This window comes from Kogia breviceps, chromosome 2 (assembly GCF_026419965.1).
Source record: "Kogia breviceps isolate mKogBre1 chromosome 2, mKogBre1 haplotype 1, whole genome shotgun sequence".
NCBI classification, from domain to species: domain Eukaryota; kingdom Metazoa; phylum Chordata; class Mammalia; order Artiodactyla; family Physeteridae; genus Kogia; species Kogia breviceps.
The window spans coordinates 135,959,773-135,974,817 of NC_081311.1; the positions used below are offsets into that span (position 1 = coordinate 135,959,773).

General features: G+C 34.8%; 1 protein-coding gene across 3 annotated transcripts in view; it reads right to left on the bottom strand.

Moving 5' to 3' along the window:
- The window catches only part of LOC131751605 (sodium channel protein type 1 subunit alpha), a 158,021-nt gene that overhangs the window by 65,026 nt on the left and 77,950 nt on the right, over nt 1-15,045 (bottom strand). For 2 of the 3 annotated variants that reach the window (XM_059055536.2, XM_067026228.1), the window contains exons 3-9: nt 11,631-11,749; nt 9,209-9,298; nt 7,557-7,685; nt 5,706-5,797; nt 4,415-4,684; nt 1,082-1,145; nt 386-527 (exon numbers count right to left, since the gene is read on the bottom strand). In XM_059055536.2, the coding sequence (XP_058911519.1) occupies nt 386-527; nt 1,082-1,145; nt 4,415-4,684; nt 5,706-5,797; nt 7,557-7,685; nt 9,209-9,298; nt 11,631-11,749 (906 nt within the window). Of the gene's footprint in view, nt 1-385; nt 528-1,081; nt 1,146-4,414; nt 4,685-5,705; nt 5,798-7,556; nt 7,686-9,208; nt 9,299-11,628; nt 11,750-15,045 lie in introns of all 3 variants that reach the window. The other variant, XM_067026227.1, reaches the window with a different exon arrangement.

The window sequence follows — 15,045 nt, forward strand, 5'->3', positions numbered from 1 at the left end:
AAAGAGCTGAGGCTTTGAATAAAGTTAAGGAAGAGACCAAAGTTATCCTTCTACATCTGCTTATTCATTTTCATCACCTGCCACCTGAAGGATGATACTTGAGCGGGTAAACAGAGTTGAGGGGAATATATGCCTTCTGTTTAGGAGGATCTGTGTCTGGGAAAGGTGGGAAATAGGTTTTGAGCCAAGGGGAAATGAGAGAGAATTGCTGCTCCTGGCATTGCTATGCTTAATATGTGTTATAATCAATAGGGTAAAGAAAATCAAATCTGATTTTAAGCTCCGCTCTTTCCATTATATTATGGTGTGGTTTGGATTTCATAACTAAGCTGGTTTTCTTATATACTTCCAATTAAACACAATATGTGTCTCTTCAGCTTCTCACCAGTTGGTAAAGATTTTCCCAGAAGTCCTGAGTCATCAGTCGAAACAGGGACAAAAAAGCCCAACTGAAGGTATCGAAGCTTGTGTAGCCATAATTGGGATTTCTACCAGCTTTCACACACATGTATCCTTCTGGACATTGGCTGTAAATGTGGTAAAAGAAAGTATTATAAGAAGTTCTGCTGTCTTTTTATTCTGGTAGCATGCTATACTTATGATATTGTCAAGACAGGAAGATTTGCTATTTCAAGGGATAAAAGTATGAAAAATAAGCAATTAATACATTTCCCAACTTTTGACTTAACATAATTTTACTATCCACTTGACATCATCATTAAAATATTGCATAGCATTTCTAGTAATATTTTACAAAACTATTTTCTGTTGGTAATTAGTGTGTTAACATATGTCTAGTTCATTTTCCTACCATGGATAATCCAGAGTTGTCTCATAGCTCACATATACTCATCTAAGGGAAACAGCATCAGAGTTAAGGTATAACTTCTTGTTTTATGAAACATGAAAGCTTGTCTAATATTTAAATAATCCCTCACCTTATAAATAACCTTAATTTTAGAAAATTAGTATGAATAAAGTTACTTGGCTGTTATCTGTCAGTCTGTACAAAAAAATAGAAAATACACACACACACACACACACACACACACACACACACACACACACACGATTGTCTTACCCAGCATCTGAGCTATTTCCACACAGTAGTGCATCTGAAAAACCCTCCAGAAAATAATGATATCCTGTTTAGGAAAAAAAGGTCACATGATGAATATTTGCATGACATTGCAAAATGGGAATAAGATCAGGCCACTCTTTTAAAGTTCATAATTTTAAGTACATTATTATAATTTAAAATATATTATTATAGATTTAAATACATTATACAATTTATTCAAAGGCACAAGTATTATTCCCTCTAAATATTAGACATTATATTAAGGAGACTGGATACTTAGTTAATAGTACAAAGCATTTGTTCTTTATGAATGTAAAATTAGTGATAATCACAGGTACTAACATAGTATTTTAAAAGGTATAAGTGTTTTTTTACCCTCCTCATGAAAAATAAAAATTTCATTCTGTAAAAGTAGATAAGAATGACAGGGATTTCTTTGCTTTCTCAAAACAGCTACATATTTCAAAATAAAGGGATTTTAACTTTTCTGAGCTGTCTTCTGTATATTTTAACACTTTATAAATGACTAATAATTAATTATAATTTACATTCTACCAACTTATAGAATATATCATTGGCAGCTTATAGTAAAAGATGCATAAATCATGTCAACTGCTAAAACAAGTGAAATAAAAAAATTTTAAATATTGTACTAAAGCTAAAATAATTATTATAGGTGAATATTTCATTATCTCAAAGTTTTCTGTCTCTGGGAAATTCGTTAGATCATTTCAACGTCCTGTTGAAGTGTCACTTCCTCTGTGAATTATTCCTTGATAGCGTCTACTTTCTTCCCACTTAAAGACTGGCAAAATTAAGAAATCCTCTCACTGTGCTACCAGTAACATGTATAGCCATTATTATTACATTCACTGTCTTATATTGTGATTATTTGCTTACAAATACTGTTCCTCCTTGAAAAAAATGTCTAATCATTATTTATTTCCATATTACTAGTGTTTGGGACCTAGTAGCCTTTCAATAAAGTTTATTGAATGAATAAGTAAAGGGATGACAAAAAGAGAAACACATGGAATTAAAGAGTCATTTTGTAAAAAGGACAATTTTGTATTTTGTAGGAAAAATATTTTCTAGATGCTAAATTTTCTGAGAAATTTACCCTACATATAGTTCTGTAAGAGATACAAAAATACATAATGGAACTATTTTCATTTTCAATGTCTTTAATTCTCTGAACATAAGAAAATTAAGATACAATTTCTTAACTTTTAAATGGAACTAAACAATGTGAAAGTAATATGACAGTTTCTGGATAAATTTTTTAAAATTTATTAAATTTATTTATTTTTGGCTGTGTTGGGTCTTCGTTGTTGCGCACAGGCTTTCTCTAGTTGTGGCTAGCGGGGGCTACACTTTGTTGAGGTGCGCAGGCTTCTCATTGCGGTGGCTTCTCTTGTTGCGGAGCACAGGCTCTAGGTGTGTGGGCTTCAGTAGTTGTGGCTTGCTGGCTTCAGCAGTTGTGGCTCAGGGGCTTTAGAGCACAGGCTCAGTAGTTGTGGCACACGGGTTTAGTTGCTCCATGGCACGTGGGATCTTCACAGACCAGGCCTTGAACCCGTGTCCCCTGCATTGGCAGGCAGATTCTTAACCACTGCGCCACCAGGGAAGCCTTGGACAAATTTTTGATACCAGATATTTATAAGTGAAGTTTTGTCCATTAAACTCACTGATCTAGAAGTTTAATCTGAAGAAAATATAACTTTGTCATAATGCTTACCTTTAATTTTAATAGATTTAATTTTCTATTACTTTCAAAAATAAACCATTTTATTTATATTTCCATTTAGTTTAAAATAATCTTTTGTTCAAAAATGGAATATTATTAGAGAAAATGATAAGAAACAGATTTTTAGGGCTGAAAATAGCCTCAGATATTCTTGACTTATTTTGAATGTAACAAAAATGGAGTCCAATAAATTTTCCCTAGAGTGAATATTTCCTAAGTGACTCCCTCATAATCAGTTCCTTGATCTTAGATTAAAGCAACAACAACAAAAAAACAGATTTCAGGGAGTTGGTGACAGCAGTGGGCTTATAAGGATCATGTGAAGTGAACAAGGGACATTTCATGTATTCCTCTGACATGTATTTTTCTTAAGGCATTTTTCTTAATCCAGCGATTTATAATTATTTGCAAATTATTTGTTGGCATGTCACTAACATCATGGAAGTGTTCATCTATATCAACCAAGGTATTTGCCAGATCTATAACTATAAAAAGACACTGAATAGTTTTTTTATTATGCTATCATTACTTTAAGAATTATCAAACCACAAGTAAGTAAACTTTATGACTAATCCTACTTCTTCCACATAACCAGTCACTAAGACTTTCTTCTTTGATTTTTTTCCTAAGAATTACTCATCACCTTAAAATAATAGATACAGCTGTATTTAAGCACATCTAGAGTCTATACAGCTATATTTAAGCACATCTAGAGTCTAAGTCTTATATATTTAATATTTTCCTTAAAAAGGACATTCCCTTTCATGAGTCATGTTCTTTCTCTCTGCTTTTGAAATATTGCTACTGGCAGATACTAAAATTTTATGATAGAAAACAAAATTGTTAATTTTATTGTCACTTTAAAAAGAGGATATCAGGCCAATTATTTTTTCATCCTTCTAGAGTAGACTATTTAAACATTTGACTATTTTGTCTAAACTCTTGAAAAAAAGATAAACTAATTCTCATAACTTCACAGTTTTATGACATTTTTAATTTCTCTCTCCTAAACGTTGACTCTCATTTCCTTCTCTTTGATGTAATACTACTTTTAATTCTTATTCTACAAATGTAAGAACAATGTTAACCTTTAGGTCTCACTTGCTTTCCATAACACAACAATAAAATTAACCTGGTAAACTATAAGCACCCTGGAATCATGTGCCATCACCACTATTTTCCCAGCATCCTGTGCACTTTCTGGTACCTAAAACACATTCCGCAATTAGTGTTTAATGGGTTATATTTGCATAATACTTTGGAGTTCACAAAGGGTTTTCATATACTTTATGTCATTTGATTGTCTCAAATGAGACAATATACAGCATTGTACACTGTGATGAAGAATGTACAGCAACCCAATATCCTAAGAAAATTTTTTTCAAGCTGAATTTTTCAGCCTCCCATAGGGTTATCAATAAAATAGTTATCATAGTTATCAATAAAATAATTAAATGTATGTACAAACCACTAGAAGGTGATTAAGAGATCACAACCTGTTATGCAATCATTTAAAAAATTTTCCATGCCTAGATGGAAAGACGATCAACAATGAAAAAATAAACCTACATAACAGTAATTCTTACTTGAATCTTGAATATATGATTTCCAGTCAAACTCAATGAGAGTTTCATTTACAAGTGTGCCATTGTAATTCACAGTTATATTCTTCTCTACACTATGTTCCTCCAGGGAAGCATTGGTGGGAGGCCATTGTACACATTTATTCCGCAGGTTGCCCATAAAGAGCTGCAGCCCAATCAGTGCAAACACGCTCAGACAGAACACAGTCAGGATCATGACATCTGAGAGCTTTTTCACAGACTGGATCAGGGCCCCTACGATGGTCTTCAGACCTGAAAGAAAGAAGGTTATTACTACGAAGACTTAGAATGTCTGAAATACCAAAAGCATCATGAAAACATACACTCCATGAATAAGTCTGAAAATGACTGCAATGCTAGTGGGAGAGCAACACTTCATGGAAGGCTGAAGTGCTTACGGAAATAAACTCTGGAAATGTAAAAAAATCTAAACCATGAAATGAAGATCCATATCCCATTAGGTTGGGAGAAAATAGCTGGAAGTTCATGGTCTTCACAAAGCCTGTATTAAGGTCTTGTATTTCTCCATTTTGCTAATGAAACCTGCCCCATCCTTTCTTTCATTGGGGTCTGTTGTCAGTTCTATAACAAATTACGTGAATAAAAATATTTTAAAATTCCTATTCCTAAATAGGAAAGGTTTTGCTATAAAACTGGAAGTGGTTTGGAGTATAATTGCACTTTAGGATAACTCCTTGGGGAGTTCCCTGGCTGTCCAGTGGTTAGGACTTGGTGTTTTCACTGCTGTGGCCTGAGTTCAATCCTTGGTAGGAGAACTAAGATCCCGCAAGCTGTATGGCATGGCCCCCCCAAAAAAACGATAATAATCCTCCATGCAGACCCATGTTACTCTTTATTATCTTATTCCCTTGTCTTCTTAAGCAATAGTAAGATTTACATTGTATATACATTGTCATCAATGCCTAAAATGAACAAGAAATTACAGATGGGTACATATGATATGGAACAAATCCTTGGTATGACTGATGTGGAGAAAAAAGCCCAGGACATCTCTAAGTGCAAATCACATACACTGTATATTACAGTGTCTCATGCAAGAAATTGTTAAGCTCCAAGGCTGAAGAAAAATGTGAAAATATAAAATTTTATGTTAAAATAATGAGTCATTTTCTGAGTAGTACCCAATTTTGATAATTATGATTTTGATGATTTTAATGATTATGACCCCTGATTTCCTGTAATGCTGAATGTCAAGAAAAGAGACGGTTGCTGAAAAAAACATGACAGGTGAGCCTCAGTGTTTAACCCTCACCTGGAATGACTGAAATTGTTTTCAGTGCTCGGAGAACTCTGAATGTTCTCAATGCGGAGACATTGCCCAGGTCCACAAACTCTGTCACATATCTGTAATAGGGAGTTCACACACAAACACAATAACAGAATACAAAGAGAGAGCTGTAGGTGCAAGGATCCTTATGCTTTACACCGATCACTTCTTACCTGGAATTACAGAAATAGTTTTCAAAGCTGTCAAGACTCTGAAAGTCCAAAGAGCTGAAAAATTGCCTAGGCCTACAAATTCTGTTACATACCTGTAGAATTAAATCAGAGTTATTCAAGATTTAAGCAGGATTTATATCATTTGCTTGGGTCTTTTATAAAGACCTTCTTGGTGATTTTGAATGATAATATTATAACAATTTAGAAATTAGGGTCTATCACTATGGTTTTCTTTACTCAGATAATTTAAGGCTGTTAACTAGATGTAAACTTCATAACGTACACAATCCTGTTGCCATTTCAAAAAGCAATACAATCGATATCATGTGTAATTTAGGAGAATTAAGTAAAAAGAAAATAATTCTTGGCTATAGTTTCATGGAATTAATTTTTTAAAAATACATGAAAATCATGAAATCACCCAAGAGAAATTTAGACAGATTGACTTATTGCCTATCTGTATGTGATCAGGATTTCCTAGTGTAACTCTTAAGTGAAAGCTAGGCAGATTAAGAACGATATTTTATGGGGGCCCAATGGTTACTCCTGCCATTACTGCTATTTTATTCTCAAGAAACAATAGCCCCAATATGCCATCTTCTGAGCTGTGGCCAGAGGGAATGGTGAAGAATCATCCTGACTAGATATGGAATGAAGATGAGATAGGCAGCATCCGCAGCCCTGAGAATATCAGCACCATTTCTCCTCTGCCCATCCATCCACCTCCTTACACCTGTAAGAGGCCAAGAATGTCAGCTCCTGAAGAATGAGAATGAACTGTATTGGTCCACCTTCCTCCACACTCTAATTTTACCTACTGCTGGGTGGCTTTCTGTTACTTTTCTGAGTGTCTTCTTCCTCGGGGAAGTATATCACTAGACAAAGGGAAAAAATAAGCAGAACTGCAGAAATTGTTCATAATACTGAGTGTCTCTGGATGGGAAATAAGGATAAGAAGGTTAATATAAAGAAAAAGATGAAGAAAATTATAAAGGGAAAGAAGATAGGAAGAAAGGAAAGGGATCAGCTAAGATATAGGAAGAGGCAGAGAGAGCGTTTGTTTATATGTCTTAATTATCAATTGACTGATGAAATAACAATTTAATATTAAATACATAATATATTAACTACCTTATTTTTTCTATTAGTTTGATTTGTCAGAATGTTTTGATGTTTATTTTCTATTATTCTACCAAAGAAACTGGGGAGAGTGTGTGATGTGGGTAAGGTCAATGGAAATCTGTAGGGTCAGCAGAATTGTTTTTGGCCGTAATTTTAAAACGCCGTTTTCATAGATGTATTATGAATACATTTATGGTTTCATATTAGGGTGTGTGTGTGTGTGTGTGTGTGTGTGTGTGTGTGTGTGTGTGTGTGTGTGTGTGCACCTGTTGAAAAAGCAGCATGTATGAAATTTGCTGACAGATGTTTGTTACATGTTTGTTACTGCATGTTACATGCAGTAATTTCAATTACTGCAAAGCCTTTATGCCAAAGTGAAATGCCACTTTGACCTCTGTTGCACTAAATTAAAATCCAGAGCTTAAATATATAAATCACACTGAAATATTCTACAGTTAAAGCAAGCTTATTCTTTAAAAGCATGAGCACTTACAGAAGCCAAAATATAGTCTCTTTTGAAGCTTCCAAGAAAGGCACTTACGCAAATGTAATGACAGTGAAGTCGAGCCAGTTCCATGGGTCCCGTAGGAAGGTAAAATCTTCTAAACAGAAGCCCCTTGCAACAATTTTTATAAGTGATTCAAAAGTATATATTCCTGTGAAAGTGTACCTGGAGACAAGTTTCCAAAAACAATGGATAAACTAATCATTTTCGTTCACAGCAATTTCAATTACTTGTCCCTCCATTAGGGGAATAGATGAATATTATAAAACGAATCTAAGCAAGTTAATATTATTTTCAGGGAAATAAAACATAGTCGTAAATTTAAATTCAACTCCCTAACACATGAAGAGTTGGCTTTAAATTGTCCTAAGAGTAGGGTGAGAATCACATACTGTATAAAGTGTATCTGAAATGTCTTAGTATTGACATACATTAAGAGAGCCTCTGAGAATTACCCAGTACATTCACATGATGGAGTAGCTGATCAACAATATTGCAGAAGCATAAAATGATTTTCCTTTAGAAAGTAAAAAAAACCTCAATTTCAACCATGCTTTATGAATGAGGGAACATTGACAAATTAGTCTCAAGTTTTTCTCTTTTTTTAAGATAAGCTAGGTTAACTTACTTGGAAAAAAGAATTTTGTTAACATCAAAAGTGGGTAAGTTTAATTAAGGTCATAAGAGGTGAAAATTTAGTTCAGAATAAAATACTGAGTCTTAGACTGGAAACTTAGATGTTTCCAAAATTTAAATCTTCTACTCAGTTTAAATGAGCAGAAATTTAGATATTTCCGAGTAGAAATTTAGATGTTTCCAAAGTTTTAACCTTCGACTCAGAAGTTGGAGAATGAAATCATGGCAACTAGGGCAACTTGAGACCTGTGGGCCTCACATCGTAGCTTTAATACTTTAGAAATCCTTTGTATATAAATTTTTAATTTTCTTCAGAATTTTTATCCCTTTTTTGATTGGGTCCAACCTGGAAGTTTCCAGGAAGGGAAAAAGCCCTTGGAAACACCCCCGTGATGGTTGTTTTAAGGGTCAGCAGGCACAGAGCAATACTGGCTACCACGTCAGCCATGCAAGCAGACCCAGCAGCACTTATCACACATCTGGCCTCTCTGTCTTCAAAAGTATCCCAGAACAGAGCCCATCAATACAGTTAGTAATAATGCATCTGGTTTCTGAAAATCCTACCCTTTCACTTTGGTTAGCTTAGCCCTCAGTCAATTAAATTTTCAAGTTTGAAAATCCCAAATTTTGTGGGCTTTTTTTTTTCAGCAAATTTTTCGGTGACCACATTTGAAACTGATATAGGCCTGGCATGGAGTGGATGTGTCTGATGGAAGTAAAAACTTTGTGAGGCTCAATATTATCCTTTTAGGGCAAGTGTAAGACTCACTGAATTCATCTGGAAATGAACTGGAACCAAGGTCTACCATATTGATTCCTTTCTGTGAGAACTTTCATCATATTTGCTTTGGTCACTGTAGATCCTACAGGAAAAGTGGCGAGTGTCCAAGAATGATGGGCTTCTGGTAACCACCAAGTACACGAAGGAGAGAGATTAAATACTAAATACAAATATATATAGATATATGTCTATATGTCTGTATGTCTATTCATCTATACATACACATATATACATACTCACGTAGGTCGCTTAAAACATAAGTTGAACTTACTCTACATTCTTTGTCCAGTCAGGAGGGTTACTCATTGTCATAAACACACAGTTTGTCAAAATAGTGCACATAATTAGCATGCTGAATAATGTAGGTCATTGTTAAGGAACACACACAAAAAAACCCAAATCCATGTATCATATTACATAAAACTAACATTGAAAAGCTCAACCTGCAGTTTGGCCAGGACTCAGGGACAAATACCCTATGGGCAAGTCATCTAATCTCTTTAAATTTCATTTTTTGTCATCCACAAAATCTGGATAATAATATCACCCTCACAGAGTAGTTGTATAGATTAAGTGAGATAATATATGAGAAAGCTTTATAAAAGTATAAAGTGCAGCTTTTGCTACTATTATTAAATCAATCTATTTACCTCCCAGAAGACTTTAGGGGGAAAACTGTGGGCACTTTGGGGTGGTACAGTTTTTGAGCAGAGAGCACTGACTTGAACTAATTTAGTTGATTAAAATAGTAAATTGTTGGGCTTCCCTGGTGGCGCAGTGGTTGAGAGTCCGCCTGCCGATGCAGGGGACACGGGTTCGTGCCCCGGTCTGGGAGGATCCCACATGCCGTGGAGCGGCTGGGCCCGTGAGCCATGGCCGCTGAGCCTGCGCGTCCGGAGCCTGTGCTCCGCAACGGAGAGGCCACAACCGTGAGAGGCCCTCGTACCGCAAAAAAAAAAAAAAAAAAAAAAAGTAAATTGTTGAGGAAGGCACATACCTGCAGAATTGTAATTTCTCGTGTGATACAATATAGTTGAATACATTAAAATTTATATAGTTAAAGTACAGCATGATGTTAAGGGTTGGGTTGCTCTATTTCAGCTGAGTTTGTAAACGTGTAGCAGCATTGGATAAGATTGAAAGTGAATATTCTTCAAGGCTATGACTTAACATGATGTGAATGTAATTAAAATTCAACATAAAGGTGATCTTAGCAACATAAAAGTGACTTGGGCAAGTCACTCAGCCTCTCTGTACCACGGAAGCTTCTTGTGTCTCTACTGAATTTTATGCTGTGGAGCTAATCAGGTATGGAACTCATCAGTTTGAGGTACACATTGAATGGGTTAATATGTGTGAAGTACTTGGAACAGGTCTGTATATTACTAGACATGATCTAAGTGTTAGCTAAAACCAATGACTAACTATGACATAACGGAATTATGGAGCTGAAAGGGACCTTAAAAAACAACTGTTTAATCCCTATATTTTAGAAATCAGAGAAATAATGCGTAAGCTCTAAAGAAATTAGATAACTGGCCACAGACTAAAACACAGGTTTCTTACTTTCACATCCAATATTCTTTCCACTACAGTTTACTGCCAAAGTAAAAATTTTCCGTATGTGAAAACGAAAGTTTTCATCAAATGACCACACGATGGCACTAGGAACACAAACTAGGATGAGGAAATCTCCATAAATGTAAAAACCCCGAATATATAAATTTTGTGTTTCAAATCTTTGATTTTTAATAATACCGTATTTATACCATAAGGAATCTCTTGCTATCAGTTTAGAAATAGAACGGATTTTTAGGTTTTAAAATCTTTTTTCAAAAAATCAGGTAGTGTAAATTTATGATAATTATAACAGTATTTCTATATTTATTATTGCCAAAGCCATCAAATGAGACATAATCAGAAGTGGAGGTTTTTGCCAATGAATATGAACAGATAAATTTAGTTGCAGAATCCTTTTTTAACACCAATGAGAATCTCAAAGCCAAATCCCTAAAGACCACTTGGAAATACAATCTTAGCGTCTTTCATTAACTTCCAAAGCCTTTACTAAGCAATCAGTTTTGCACGGCAGAGTCATAATTCAATGACTTAAATTTGAAATTAAGCCAATATTCCAGTACTTCCTCACAGATTTCATTAGGAAAGTTCAAAAACTAGCTAAATATTGGCCAAAGCCCCCTGATCTTCTCCCATGGAAAAAATGCTTAAAGGTTAATTCTAAGGTACACTAAAATGCTTTGTATTATAGATAGCTCTATATTGGCTCTGGATGTAAATTTTTTGCTATTATATCATTATTCACTGCAAATTCTAGAAAATCAGAAACTTTGTACCATATCTTAAAAATAAATATGGCTATTTTACACTAGATTTGTAGGACTTGATACATATAAGTGTTTTTAGAAAGATATATAATGTTAAAGACTTTGATGTATAATATATATTTGAAAGATATATATACATAGTACATATATAATATTAAAGACTATGTAAGTGTCAGTGACATCTATGTAATAAATTTTAAGAATAAGGCTTATATGACCAAAGAAAATACAAAATGAGAGTGATAAAACCACAGAATATGGACATTTCCCAAGTTAATTTTATATTTAGCTACAAAGCATTTATAGATTATGTACTAATAGCTAATGTTGATCGCATGAAAAGGATATGAATGTACCAAAATCTTAATAGCTATTTTCCTAAGAGGATTGAAGGGAGTTAAAATGTACAGGGCAGAGGTGGCACTGAACCGGAAGATGGCCTTCCCTTTATTCAATACTATAAAAGTCTGTAAGATAGGAACACATAGAAGTATAAAAGTATAAACCATTTAAACTCTATTACCCACCTTCTATCATTTGTCAAAATGAATTATTCCAATGTTGCAACTTTTGATGTGCACCATGAAGACAAAGTGTTACTGGATCTCTTCTCAACTAGAGACAACATCCAATGGTATAACTCACCTTTGATTTGATACTTACCTGCAATTTTATCGTATATAAGACAGTTAGCCAAGATAATTTATTTATTTTCTTAATATTTTAAATATCTGAGTTAAAGGAAAAAGTCTCAAATGGGTGCACGTATCATTTCATTCTACAGATCTTAGGACACTACATTCCTTTTACAGTGATTTCAGCTTTTCCATTTCAAATATCTTGAAAATTATTGCTCTGGAATGCAAAATCATTCAGTAAAACAAATAATATTTTTGAAATAAATATTCTTTTACCATTTCTGCTTATAAAATAAATATTATCACTCTATTTATAATAAGAAATAAAAACAGCCACCATCAAACCCAGTCTTGGGTTAGATGGATGTAATCCAATAATTGATTTCTGGAGGCCAAGCTCCCTGGAGAGTATCCGTTGACCAGGAGTGCTAAATTCTGTATTGGGATTTCTGAGTTAGCTGATACACTGAATTCTAGTCCCAACTGGCTGCCTATTTCATGTAGTGCTTTCTTAGAGGAAAAGCTCAAAGCCCCTGCAGAATCTAGGATCCATGGATGTGAATGGAACTGGCATTCTAAAAATTGGACATATTTGAGCACAATTAGCAGTGTGTAGACAAAAACAAACAAACAACAACATAAAACAAAGCAGCAACATACAATCGTGTATCAAGGATTCTGACTCAGTGTTTCCTAAGACCTTTATGTACATTCAGACTGGGGGTAGTGGAACCTATTTCTCTATGAAAAACATATCTTGAGAAGGGAACTCCAAATCTTTTAAATTTAAACCCCATTCTTCAAAAATACTGTTTTTCTGACTAAGGACACATATCTGTGTAGATCACATTATGAAATAGCAAGCATTAACCTTATGTTTACTTTCTACTAAAAATCTTTGACAAGGGTTTATGCTCTACATTTAGTCTTCAGGTCATTTATAGATTTCTCATTTCTTTTCTCCTCTTCCTTCAGGGTTTTCTAAATTGAAATAGAGTAATTACTCCAAAACATTTACTGAGTTGCTGTTTGAAAATAGCACTTCCTGACTGGTATATGTAAGAGTGCCCTAAATCAGGGCTGTGAAAATGGTCCAACCAGTGCTGGTCTCCAAGTTGTTCCTGATCTGTGACAAGATTTGAAAGTATTTAGAAACTTGTAAGACAATTCAACAGACTAATTTTACATCTGTTGAATGTAATAATACAAAGACAGGGTGTATTTTGCAGGTCTGTTTTTCATTTCAAATTTCTGGAAATTAATTTTATTGTATTTTATAGAATAGCAACCTCACCTTCACAACAGTTTGGGATGCATTGCTCTACATCTAACTTTGACTCCATATTTCCACTTTCATCTTTGATGGACTGTGGGTCCAGAGTACAAAGAAAACTGTGTCACAATGTCCATTTGTAGGAGGGGAGAGTTTCACCTGTGCTTATTGGAGGAGCAATCACCCGGGTCTACAAGACTTAGTGCTCTTTTTCTCCGATTCATTCAGTGCCCCTGTCCCTAAATGGTATTGTGAGATCATCATAAAATGTGCACAGACTTGAGCAAAGCAAATGCCTTTGCCCTAGGGAGTTCGCACATGCAAGGACACAGAAAGGCTCTGAGTGAGCTAAATCAGGACCGAATATCGTCCACCTTGCAAACCAACTGCCTATGCTTCCTTTCCCCCAAATTATGCTGAGTAAAACCTGATGGAAATATTGTGTTATGGGAGTGGGAGAGCCAGTAAAAACATAACGTAGAATATATCTTTTTAAAATAAGAATTCCCTCATTTCAAATAATATTACAAGCCTAATTTTGGAAAAGAAGTTACAGTCCATACGGGGCCTAAATCATGGGCTGGAGGAAGAGGGGGATGAAGGTGGTACTGATTGTCGCTCAGTGGATAAGAATAATAATCCAGCTCATCCTGAGATGAGACCACGTGCAGAAGAGATCACCTGTGTCTTTGGCTCTGTGGCCACCCTCCAGCCCAAACCATGAGCAGACCTAACAAAAAAAGAAGTAGAAGAGATGGAGGAAGAGGGTGATGAAACCAAAGGCAAAGCTGCAGAGGCCAAAAGAAAGGGTTGGAGAGAGAAGGAAATTCTGCCCTAAGGACCAAGAAGAAAAAGAAGCAAGACTAAGAAGCTGAACCAAGAGGAACTCAAAAAGGCAGGGTAAAGGGCCAGAACTCAGCAGGGTAAAGCTAACGAAAGCCACAGCACCCTGATGCTGATAAACAATTCTCAATCTAAAAGTCCTTTCACAGAGAGGAATTAATATTTTGACACAAAAGTGAAAGGCAAAAGGACAAAATTCCCAATTGTTCAAGCCTTAGATGGAAACTTTTACTGATTTTAGGGTATATTCTCTTTATTTATTTAAAAAGTTCAAAGAATGTATTTTAACTTCATATTTATAAGAAGTATGTGTACAGTGTGCAAGTGCTTACAATTAGAATGTATAATGGAATTAATGAGGTTTTCCTGTACAGCAATATTTGTTCTCCTTTAATTTTTCATAAGCCATATAGATAGATAAGACATCCTTGATAGAGCTCCTGGGAAGCTGATGATAACACCGGCACTATGGGACTATTTCAGAGGGTTTCTTCTGTGAAGACTTTGCTGTCCCCAGGTTGAAATATATATTTACATACAAACTACACAAATGTTGCATTAAAGTGTTTATGGATTCATTTTAAACAGCTGAATTATAAAGCAGTCCAATATCAGAATCTTGACTCCATTACCATTTTTATGGCAGTAAGTTCCACTTGGAACTTCAAATTTGCTATTTGGAACTGATCTTGTATCTATTTCCTCATCTTACCTGTATCTATCCTCCTTATATTTACTTGCACAGAGAAGAAGCCAAACATTTAGTTTCTAAGTGTTGAGGATTAATGAAAGGATACTTGCCCCTAAAGACTCTCAAATACATGTTTCCCCAAATAATGGTATAGATAGTATTGAAGGGAGAAGAGAGTCAGAAGGGAACACTGTCTACTTACAAGTGATCAAGTAACTAGAATTTTCAAACATACAGATATTTGCCTTCCTCATTTCACAGATAAGAAAGGGATCAAAAAGGAAAGAATTAAAAGACTAGTCAAGATGTTACTATTAC